Source organism: Oncorhynchus keta, chromosome 19 (assembly GCF_023373465.1).
Source record: "Oncorhynchus keta strain PuntledgeMale-10-30-2019 chromosome 19, Oket_V2, whole genome shotgun sequence".
Classification (NCBI taxonomy): Eukaryota; Metazoa; Chordata; class Actinopteri; order Salmoniformes; family Salmonidae; genus Oncorhynchus; species Oncorhynchus keta.
In genome coordinates, this window is record NC_068439.1 from 12,794,690 (window position 1) to 12,806,759 (window position 12,070).

At 48.8% G+C, this 12,070-nt stretch overlaps 1 protein-coding gene across 2 annotated transcripts in view; it reads left to right on the forward strand.

The window, feature by feature from the left end:
- Window positions 1-786: 786 nt before the first annotated feature.
- The window catches only part of LOC118379250 (E3 ubiquitin-protein ligase MYLIP-A-like), a 50,732-nt gene continuing 39,448 nt past the window's right edge, over window positions 787-12,070 (forward strand). The window contains exons 1-2 of one of the 2 annotated variants that reach the window (XM_052469654.1): window positions 787-943; window positions 5,926-6,116. Coding sequence is in view for 1 of the 2 variants with exons in the window: in XM_052469653.1 (XP_052325613.1) it covers window positions 1,579-1,665; window positions 5,926-6,116 (278 nt within the window). In the remaining variant the exon portion in view is untranslated. Of the gene's footprint in view, window positions 944-977; window positions 1,666-5,925; window positions 6,117-12,070 lie in introns of those variants that run through there. The other variant, XM_052469653.1, reaches the window with a different exon arrangement.

Below are 12,070 nucleotides of genomic sequence, written 5' to 3' on the forward strand. Positions count from 1 at the left end.
CTGGTAGTTTCTGACTGGTAGACTAGCTACATCAGGACACTGGTCGTTTCAACACTAGACTAGCTACATCAGGACACATAGTTTCTGACCGGTAGACTCGATGAGCAGGCAGGCAGCCCAGCTCCCTGATGTCCTTGAAGGGTGCAGAAGGTCAAACAGCTGGCTGAGTTGAACACCACACTAATGCACTGACAACGCAGTTCAGGAAGCTGGGATGACTCACTCACTCACTCACTCACTCACTCACTCACTCACCTCACAGGCTTGACCTGTCTCAATCCACATTCCATCTCTCCTGCTATCCGATCTTAAAGTCAGTAGAACATCCGGGTCACAGGCCAATTTATACAGTTATTGTCACAGACAGTTATTTTCAAAGCAGTACTTGGTGGATGACATTTTGAGGCCAACGTCCCTTTTCAAATGTCCCTCTCTGTGAAAGATTCAAATGGACCAAAGAAAACAGGACATTTTAAGTACTTCAGTTGCATCCAACTGCCATGCAGCTTTGACAGACTTAAATTGTGTTTTTATGTCAGTATGGATGAAGGTCGTTGACAGTCTCCCCCTACAGTCATCCACACACATGCACACCAATATACTGCTGCATTTTCACTAATGTCAAGCACATCGATGTGTGAACATGGGGCTTGTGGTATAGGGTGCGTGTTTCTCTGTGGGTGCAGTTCATTAAAACCACACAGTAACAGGATGATACGTTTCCATCCTATTCTGTCTGTCTGTCATGATAGGAGATTTATAAACACACGAAGAAGAAATGCTCACCTTTTAAATCACATCTAACTCCTGAAGATCACACAGGAAGTAACTACGAGCCGTTGCAGAAGGGTGAAAAAGCAAAACAACTGCCGTGTGTGTGAAACACATGTTGTCTGACATTGGCTACACAGTAGGCTGCTGAAGGTCAACAACATAGAGACAGGTATACCTAACTTAGCCATAGGACGATTTACAGGAATAGACTTTGCTCACGAGGCAAGGAAGCGTATTTGGGCAAAAACAATGGGAGCTTTTAGCATTAACAATTCAGATACTTTTGAAAGCAAACAACGAAATAAATGGTTGGGACCACATAGTTCTCCACTGTTGCTATATTCTAGCAGTATTTCAATGCATTATTAATTCACATGCAGCTCCCAACTTACTCATGCAACTCAACTCAGATATTTCCATGGATAGTCAACTCTTCCTAAGCAGGTGAAGGTTCCGTATATTTATGGTAGGTGAAATTAGCTGCGCACTCAGAAGGGGGCGCCTTGGCCGTCCTCGTCCTGCGTTGTAAAACCACCATCTCGTTCCGACATGACCGGGGCTCGCGGTTGGCAGGTTTGTGGCTGAGAATATGCTAAACGCTCTGTCATTGGCTGCTTCCGAGTAAACAGTGCTTTGGCATAGCAATTGATATCCTACAGCTGGAAGGTAGTGTTTGTCACACAAAGTGAGAGGGCTTAGAAAGTGAACGAAAGCTTAATGTAGGGTCTCAAAAGGAGGGATACCGAGGTTGTTTATTTTTTTAAAGAGAGGTATAGACCAAAGCTAAACTATTAGATTGCCAAAATGCTTTGCCATGTTACCCGTCCGGATTCGGTGGTTATGGAAGTGGAAGTTGATACCAAGGCGAATGGTGAAGACTGTCTGAATAAGGTATGGATAGTGGATACTAATTTAATTACCGCCTTTTCAGGTTGTTAATACGTTATTTATAACATATAACATTTGTGTCAAATTCCAGTGAATATTGTCCTGCAAGTGTAATTTACAGTGAAATGTTCAAATTGAAACGCAACATGAGCGCGTGTGTTGGTTTTGTCGAGATGATAAATCCAAATGTTGATGTACAGGCGAAGTTCAATGTTATTTGCTAGATTTTCTGCCAACGTCAAGTTATCTCGAAATGGCATTCTCTGTCAAATGGTAGACTACCTACCCATACATACATTGTCACACACAGCATTACAAATTATTATTAATTTAATTTGTAATTGTATTACATTTTTCCTCTATCGTGCAACAATGTTGCTTTGGTCGAAAATAAGTTGGCCATATTTTCCGTGAAATATTTCCCCCCCTCCCATCAAACTCATTAAGTTGGTGATTTCCTAAATAGGTAACTTACTATTAAGGTTCTTTCTGAGGGAGTCGTTTCCTGGTAGTATATTCGCGAGGAAAAGGTTACTTCAGTTCATTTGGTTCCCCGGTGCTTGGCAAATTGGCAATGTTATTGTGACGCTTGAATGGGGGTTCCCATTGTTGACTAGATCAACAATGAATATACAATAGTTCCAAATGGCTGCGAAATCCGTTTGGAAAGAGTTAATAAATACTATCACGCGTGCACAGAGCTGCTGGTGTCAGACTGTACATAGATTCATGTTTCTATTGTGTTATGGACTGTACGTTTGATGTGTAACTGTGTTTTTTTGTCGCTTTGCTTTATCTTGGCCAGGTCGCAGTTGTAATTGAGAACTTGTTCTCAACTTGCCTACCTGGTTAAATGAAGGTGAAAAAAAATAATGTAATGTTAGTCCTCAAACCAGGAAATAAAAGGAACCAATGTGAATTTATCGGAGGCTTTAATCGCCTTGTTTTCTAATGAGTTCTATCCATTTTATATCACATGCACAGGGCGTTGACACTAGTCCTCATCCTCCGTCCCGTCTGTAAGTAGGCTGTCCTTGACGTTATGTAACTCCATCCCGTCTGGAAGTAGGCTGTCCTTGACGTTATGTAACTCCGTCCCGTCTGGAAGTAGGCTGTCCTTGACGTTATGTAACTCCGTCCAGTCTGGAAGTAGGCTGTCCTTGACGTTATGTAACTCCGTCCCATCTGGAAGTAGGCTGTCCTTGACGTTATGTAACTCCGTCCCGTCTGGAAGTAGGCTGTCCTTGACGTTATGTAACTCCGTCCCGTCTGGAAGTAGGCTGTCCTTGACGTTATGTAACTCCGTCCCGTCTGGAAGTAGGCTGTCCTTGACGTTATGTAACTCCGTCCCGTCTGGAAGTAGGCTGTCCTTGACGTTATGTAACTCCGTCCCGTCTGGAAGTAGGCTGTCCTTGACGTTATGTAACTCCGTCCCGTCTGGAAGTAGGCTGTCCTTGACGTTATGTAACTCCATCCCGTCTGGAAGTAGGCTGTCCTTGACGTTATGTAACTCCGTCCCGTCTGGAAGTAGGCTGTCCTTGACATTATGTAACTCCATCCCGTCTGTAAGTAGGCTGTCCTTGACGTTATGTAACTCCGTCCAGTCTGGAAGTAGGCTGTCCTTGACGTTATGTAACTCCGTCCCGTCTGGAAGTAGGCTGTCCTTGACGTTATGTAACTCCGTCCCGTCTGGAAGTAGGCTGTCCTTGACGTTTTGTAACTCCGTCCCATCTGGAAGTAGGCTGTCCTTGACGTTATGTAACTCCGTCACGTCTGGAAGTAGGCTGTCCTTGACGTTATGTAACTCCACCCCGTCTGGGTCCCGTCTGGAAGTAGGCTGTCCTTGACGTTATGTAACTCCGTCCAGTCTGGAAGTAGGCTGTCCTTGATGTTATGTAACTCCGTCCCGTCTGGAAGTAGGCTGTCCTTGACGTTATGTAACTCCGTCCCGTCTGGAAGTAGGCTGTCCTTGACGTTATGTAACTCCGTCCCGTCTGGAAGTAGGCTGTCCTTGACGTTATGTAACTCCGTCCCGTCTGGAAGTAGGCTGTCCTTGACGTTATGTTACTCCGTCCAGTCTGGAAGTAGGCTGTCCTTGACGTTATGTAACTCCGTCCCGTCTGGAAGTAGGCTGTCCTTGACGTTATGTTACTCCGTCCAGTCTGGAAGTAGGCTGTCCTTGACGTTATGTAACTCCGTCCCGTCTGGAAGTAGGCTGTCCTTGACGTTATGTTACTCCGTCCAGTCTGGAAGTAGGCTGTCCTTGACGTTATGTAACTCCATCCCGTCTGGAAGTTGCTGTTCTTGACGTTATTTAACTCCGTCCCGTCCATCCCGTCTGGAAGTAGGCTGTCCTTGACGTTATGTTACTCCGTCCCGTCTGGAAGTAGGCTGTTCTTGATGTTATGTAACTCCGTCCCGTCTGGAAGTAGGCTGTCCTTGACGTTATGTTACTCCGTCCAGTCTGGAAGTAGGCTGTCCTTGACGTTATGTAACTCCGTCCGGTCTGGAAGTAGGCTGTCCTTGACGTTATGTTACTCCGTCCCGTCTGGAAGTAGGCTGTCCTTGACGTTATGTAACTTCATCCTGTCTGGGTCCCGTCTGGAAGTAGGCTGTCCTTGACATTATGTAACTCCATCCCGTCTGGAAGTAGGCTGTCCTTGACGTTATGTAACTCCGTCCAGTCTGCAAGTAGGCTGTCCTTGACGTTATGTAACTCCGTCCCGTCTGGAAGTAGGCTGTCCTTGACGTTATGTTACTCCGTCCAGTCTGGAAGTAGGCTGTCCTTGACGTTATGTAACTCCGTCCCGTCTGGAAGTAGGCTGTCCTTGACGTTATGTAACTCCGTCCCGTCTGGAAGTAGGCTGTCCTTGACGTTATGTAACTCCGTCCGGTCTGGAAGTAGGCTGTCCTTGATGTTATGTAACTCCGTCCCGTCTGGAAGTAGGCTGTCCTTGACGTTATGTAACTTCATCCTGTCTGGGTCCCGTCTGGAAGTAGGCTGTCCTTGACATTATGTAACTCCATCCCGTCTGGAAGTAGGCTGTCCTTGACGTTATGTAACTCCGTCCGGTCTGGAAGTAGGCTGTCCTTGATGTTATGTAACTCCGTCCCGTCTGGAAGTAGGCTGTCCTTGACGTTATGTAACTCCGTCCCGTCTGGAAGTAGGCTGTCCTTGACGTTATGTAACTCCGTCCAGTCTGGAAGTAGGCTGTCCTTGACGTTATGTAACTCCGTCCCGTCTGGAAGTAGGCTGTCCTTGACGTTATGTAACTCCGTCCCGTCTGGAAGTAGGCTGTCCTTGACGTTATGTTACTCCGTCCAGTCTGGAAGTAGGCTGTCCTTGACGTTATGTAACTCCGTCCCGTCTGGAAGTAGGCTGTCCTTGACGTTATGTAACTCCGTCCCGTCTGGAAGTAGGCTGTCCTTGACGTTATGTAACTCCGTCCAGTCTGGAAGTAGGCTGTCCTTGACGTTATGTAACTCCGTCCCGTCTGGAAGTAGGCTGTCCTTGATGTTATGTTACTCCGTCCAGTCTGGAAGTAGGCTGTCCTTGACGTTATGTAACTCCGTCCCGTCTGTAAGTAGGCTGTCCTTGACGTTATGTAACTCCGTCCGGTCTGGAAGTAGGCTGTCCTTGATGTTATGTAACTCCGTCCCGTCTGGAAGTAGGCTGTCCTTGACGTTATGTAACTCCGTCCCGTCTGGAAGTAGGCTGTCCTTGACGTTATGTAACTCCGTCCGGTCTGGAAGTAGGCTGTCCTTGATGTTATGTAACTCCGTCCCGTCTGGAAGTAGGCTGTCCTTGACGTTATGTAACTCCGTCCCGTCTGGAAGTAGGCTGTCCTTGACGTTATGTAACTCCGTCCAGTCTGGAAGTAGGCTGTCCTTGACGTTATGTAACTCCGTCCAGTCTGGAAGTAGGCTGTCCTTGACGTTATGTAACTCCGTCCCGTCTGGAAGTAGGCTGTCCTTGACGTTGTGTAACTCCGTTTCTTTCTTGTCGCTGTTGAGAGGCGCGTGGGATGCGCTCAAGGTGAGTTGTATTATCAGGTGAAAAAGATCCCATGTTTTTTCCATCAACGCTCCCACTGGCTTTACGGCATATTGATGTGTACGAGCTACGGAGTCAATGGCAAAAAATGGGTCACAAACCAAATCAACTGAGGTTTTACTTTGATATAATGACTATTCTGTGGGTTTGACTGGTTTCCCCCTGATCACTTTGTTTAACCTAACACACTGAATTATTCTATTCTAAAGGTGTGTAGGAAGTTGGGAATCCTAGAGGTGGACTACTTTGGCCTGCAGTTCTCAGGCAATAAAGGAGAGAACCTGTGGCTCAACCTCAGGAACAGAATCTGTCAGCAGGTGGACAATCTGACTCCCTGCCGACTCCGGCTTCGAGTCAAGTTCTTTGTGGAACCACATCTCATACTCCAGGAACAGACGAGGTATGGATACTCTGTAACACACACACACACACACACACACACACATTACAATAGTCATTCTTTATGCTCCTTACATCATCTTGTTATGATGGGAAAAGGAAGCTAAATAAATCTAGGGCATGTTACTCATTAAATATTCATATTTTAACATCTTTTCTAACTCAACCCTTAACTGTTCAGATTCCCTCTGACACCAGTCATGTGCTGTAGGAGGAGAAGCTTAACAAGCAGATCATTCAGCACCGTACTGTAGCTACTGTATCCTGTGAAGTTCGTTGTGACTTCCTGATTATGCTCTACAGTGGAGCGAACTACAGTAACCCCGCAGCACACAGGGTTACTACAGGTCATTGTGGAGCAGGGCGGGAGGCATCCAGGAAATGGGAACTCTGTAAAGGCTCTGTTGCTGATGCCACAGGGTCCCTATGCCTGCCTGGTCCTGCCTGCTGAGAGCTATACAGCCCTCCCCAGACCTCCCCTGCTGGCTCTCATTCAAGTGAATGAAGGAGAAGTGGGCTTTACTTCAACATTTGTTGTTTCTTTTTGCTTTTGGTTTATTTTCTTTTGTTGACATTCTCATTTAAGGAGAAGCGTCCTTGTTCTTGTGCATTTTTCTGTTTTTAGTTTCTTTTGGCGTTTGACAGTCTCAAAGGCACGTCTCACCGTTGTGAATTTGTTTAAATGCTAAAATGCTTTTACTACATACTCAGAAAATATGCATGAGTTAAAATAACTATAAAAAGACCTGTGTGAAAGGCTTTTTTTCTCATTTAATATGCTCTTAGCTCTTAGCTCTGTATTTTGTCAGCCTCATTTTTGAAATCGTTCTTCTTTTCCACAAACAAACCAGAGAGGAAATGATCCAGTCTTCCAAAGAAAGCATGTGAATACCCTGACACGCTGATAGATACCCTGACACGCTGATAGATACCCTGACACGCTGATAGATACCCTGACACGCTGATAGATACCCTGACACGCTGATAGATACCCTGACACGCTGATAGATACCCTGACACGCTGATAGATACCCTGACACGCTGATAGATACCCCGACACGCTGATAGATACCCTGACACGCTGATAGATACCGCTGATAGACACGCTGATAGATACCCTGACACGCTGATAGATACCCTGACACGCTGATAGATACCCTGACACGCTGATAGATACCCTGACACGCTGATAGATACCCTGACACGCTGATAGATACCCTGACACGCTGATAGATACCCTGACACGCTGATAGATACCCTGACACGCTGATAGATACCCTGACACGCTGATAGATACCCTGACACGCTGATAGATACCCTGACACGCTGATAGATACCCTGACACGCTGATAGATACCCTGACACGCTGATAGATACTCTGACACGCTGATAGATACCCTGACACGCTGATAGATACGCTGATAGATACCCCGACACGCTGATAGATACCCCGACACGCTGATAGATACCCCGACACGCTGATAGATACCCCGACACGCTGATAGATACCCCGACACGCTGATAGATACCCCGACACGCTGATAGATACCCCGACACGCTGATAGATACCCCGACACGCTGATAGATACCCCGACACGCTGATAGATACCCCGACACGCTGATAGATACCCCGACACGCTGATAGATACCCCGACACGCTGATAGATACCCTGACACGCTGATAGATACCCTGACACGCTGATAGATACCCTGACACGCTGATAGATACCCTGACACGCTGATAGATACCCTGACACGCTGACTTCATCAGGCTGATTGACACGCTGACTTCATCAGGCTGATTGACACGCTGACTTCATCAGGCTGATTGACACGCTGACTTCATCAGGCTGATAGATACGCTGACTTCATCAGGCTGATAGATAACAGGACCCTGACTTCATCAGGCTGATAGATAACAGGACCATGAACCTGTGTTTTTTCTTCCCTTCTCCCCTAGCCCTCTAGCCCCTAGAGGTCCTCTATTGAGAAGTCCTGACTGCATCCCTCATGGAACCCTATTCCCTATATCGTGCACTTCTTCTTTAGACCTGCGACCTATGGGCAGTGCACTATAGAGGGAATAGGGTGCTGTTTGGGACATAGATTCTCAACTCGGCTTCTCTTTTGATGTTATTTATAGGGCGCTCTGATCTCAGTGTTAACCCTCCCTCTCTACCGCCTGCCCGTTGCAGAAAAACAGCTTTGCATGCAGTATTCATGTTAATATCATCATGTCTATCTTCCCACAGCTGTGGGAGATCCTGTATCATTTAAAGCTGATTCTAACCCCAGTCAGTCAGTCTGCCAGGAGAGGCATCAGATAACTCAGTGTTAGAGTAGAAAAGTGTGTGGGGAGCAGAGCCCCTGAGCTGCTCAGCTCCTCTCTCTGTGTCTCTGTGTGTGGGGAGCAGAGCCCCTGAGCTGCTCAGCTCCTCTCTCTGTGTCTCTGTGTGTGCACGGTTGGCCAGTAACTGTTCATTAAACAGAGATCTATCCCTCATGGCCAGCAGCCTTCCTTTTCTGTCTGGACTCCAAGCACACACTACGGCTTTCTCTCCCCTTACTCCTGACTTATTTCAGGATGGACTGTGGGTGTGTCTTTTTAAGATTGGACAGTGTTCCTGTGGAGTTGGGGGGAGGAAAGGGATAGATGAGGGTACTGCTGTATCCCTCCGCCCATCACCCAGTTAGACTACTGCTGTCTCCCTCCGCCCGTCACCCAGTTAAACTACTGCTGTCTACCTCCACCTGTCACCCAGTTAGACTACTGCTGTCTCTGCTCGTCACCCAGTTAGACTACTGCTGTCTCCCTCCGCCCGTCACCCAGTTAGACTACTGCTGTCTCTGCTCGTCACCCAGTTAGACTACTGCTGTCTCCCTCCGCCCGTCACCCAGTTAGACTACTGCTGTCTCTGCTCGTCACCCAGTTAGACTACTGCTGTCTCTGCTCGTCACCCAGTTAGACTACTGCTGTCTCTGCTCGTCACCCAGTTAGACTACTGCTGTCTCTGCTCGTCACCCAGTTAGACTACTGCTGTCTCTACCCGTCACCCAGTTAGACTATTGCTGTCTCCCTCCGCCCGTCACCCAGTTAGACTACTGCTGTATCTGCTCGTCACCCAGTTAGACTACTGCTGTCTCTGCCTCCACCCAGTTAGACTACTGTTGTCTCTGCCTCCACCCAGTTAGACTACTGCTGTCTCTGCTCGTCACCCAGTTAGACTACTGCTGTCTCTGCTCGTCACCCAGTTAGACTACTGCTGTCTCTGCTCGTCACCCAGTTAGACTACTGCTGTCTCCCGCCGCCCGTCACCACCCAGTTAGACTACTGCTGTCTCTGCTCGTCACCCAGTTAGACTACTGCTGTCTCTACCCGTCACCCAGTTAGACTACTGCTGTCTCCCTCCGCCCATCACCCAGTTAGACTACTGCTGTCTCTGCCCATCACCCAGTTAGACTACTGCTGTCTCCCTCCGCCCGTGACCCAGTTAGACGACTGCTGTCTCTGCTCGTCACCCAGTTAGACTACTGCTGTCTCTGCCTCTCACCCAGTTAGACTACTGCTGTCTCTCCCTCTCACCCAGTTAGACTACTGCTGTCTCTGCTCGTCACCCAGTTAGACTACTGCTGTCTCTGCTCGTCACCCAGTTAGACTACTGCTGTCTCTGCTCGTCACCCAGTTAGACTACTGCTGTCTCTGCTCGTCACCCAGTTAGACAACTGCTGTCTCTGCTCGTCACCCAGTTAGACAACTGCTGTCTCTGCCTCCACCCAGTTAGACTACTGCTGTCTCTGCCTCCACCCAGTTAGACTACTGCTGTCTCTGCTCGCCACCCAGTTAGACTACTGCTGTCTCTGCCTCCACACAGTTAGACTACTGCTGTCTCTGCCTCCACACAGTTAGACTACTGCTGTCTCTGCCTCCACCCAGTTAGACTACTGCTGTCTCTGCCTCCACCCAGTTAGACTACTGCTGTCTCTGCTCGTCACCCAGTTAGACTACTGCTGTCTCTGCCTCCACCCAGTTAGACTACTGCTGTCTCTGCCTCCACCCAGTTAGACTACTGCTGTCTCTGCCTCCACCCAGTTAGACTACTGCTGTCTCTGCCTCTCACCCAGTTAGACTACTGCTGTCTCTGCCTCTCACCCAGTTAGACTACTGCTGTCTCTGCCTCTCACCCAGTTAGACTACTGCTGTCTCTGCCTCTCACCCAGTTAGACTACTGCTGTCTCTGCCTCCACCCAGTTAGACTACTGCTGTCTCTGCCTCCACCCAGTTAGACTACTGCTGTCTCTGCCTCTCACCCAGTTAGACTACTGCTGTCTCTGCCTCTCACCCAGTTAGACTACTGCTGTCTCTGCCTCCACCCAGTTAGACTACTGCTGTCTCTGCCTCTCACCCAGTTAGACTACTGCTGTCTCTGCCTCTCACCCAGTTAGACTACTGCTGTCTCTGCCTCTCACCCAGTTAGACTACTGCTGTCTCTGCCTCTCACCCAGTTAGACTACTGCTGTCTCTGCCTCCACCCAGTTAGACTACTGCTGTCTCTGCCTCTCACCCAGTTAGACTACTGCTGTCTCTGCCTCCACCCAGTTAGACTACTGCTGTCTCTGCCTCCACCCAGTTAGACTACTGCTGTCTCTGCCTCCACCCAGTTAGACTACTGCTGTCTCTGCCTCCACCCAGTTAGACTACTGCTGTCTCTGCCTCCACCCAGTTAGACTACTGCTGTCTCTGCCTCCACCCAGTTAGACTACTGCTGTCTCTGCCTCCACCCAGTTAGACTACTGCTGTCTCTGCCTCCACCCAGTTAGACTACTGCTGTCTCTGCCTCCACCCAGTTAGACTACTGCTGTCTCCTCCGGTCACCCAGTTAGACTACTGCTGTCTCCACGCGTCACCCAGTTAGACTACTGCTGTCTCTGCCCCCACCCAGTTAGACTACTGCTGTCTCTGCCTCCACCCAGTTAGACTACTGCTGTCTCTGCCTCTCACCCAGTTAGACTACTGCTGTCTCTGCCTCCACCCAGTTAGACTACTGCTGTCTCTGCCTCCACCCAGTTAGACTACTGCTGTCTCTGCCTCCACCCAGTTAGACTACTGCTGTCTCTGCCTCCACCCAGTTAGACTACTGCTGTCTCTGCCTCCACCCAGTTAGACTACTGCTGTCTCTGCCTCCACCCAGTTAGACTACTGCTGTCTCTGCCTCTCACCCAGTTAGACTACTGCTGTCTCTGCCTCCACCCAGTTAAACTACTGCTGTCTCTGCCTCTCACCCAGTTAGACTACTGCTGTCTCTGCCTCCACCCAGTTAGACTACTGCTGTCTCTGCCTCCACCCAGTTAGACTACTGCTGTCTCTGCCTCCACCCAGTTAGACTACTGCTGTCTCTGCCTCTCACCCAGTTAGACTACTGCTGTCTCTGCCTCCACCCAGTTAGACTACTGCTGTCTCTGCCACCACCCAGTTAGACTACTGCTGTCTCTGCCTCCACCCAGTTAGACTACTGCTGTCTCTGCCTCTCACCCAGTTAGACTACTGCTGTCTCTGCCTCCACCCAGTTAGACTACTGCTGTCTCTGCCTCCACCCAGTTAGACTACTGCTGTCTCTGCCTCTCACCCAGTTAGACTACTGCTGTCTCTGCCTCTCACCCAGTTAGACTACTGCTGTCTCTGCCTCTCACCCAGTTAGACTACTGCTGTCTCTGCCTCTCACCCAGTTAGACTACTGCTGTCTCTGCCTCCACCCAGTTAGACTACTGCTGTCTCTGCCTCTCACCCAGTTAGACTACTGCTGTCTCTGCCTCCACCCAGTTAGACTACTGCTGTCTCTGCCTCCACCCAGTTAGACTACTGCTGTCTCTGCCTCTCACCCAGTTAGACTACTGCTGTCTCTGCCTCTCACCCAGTTAGACTACTGCTGTCTCTGCCTCTCACCCAGTTAGACTACT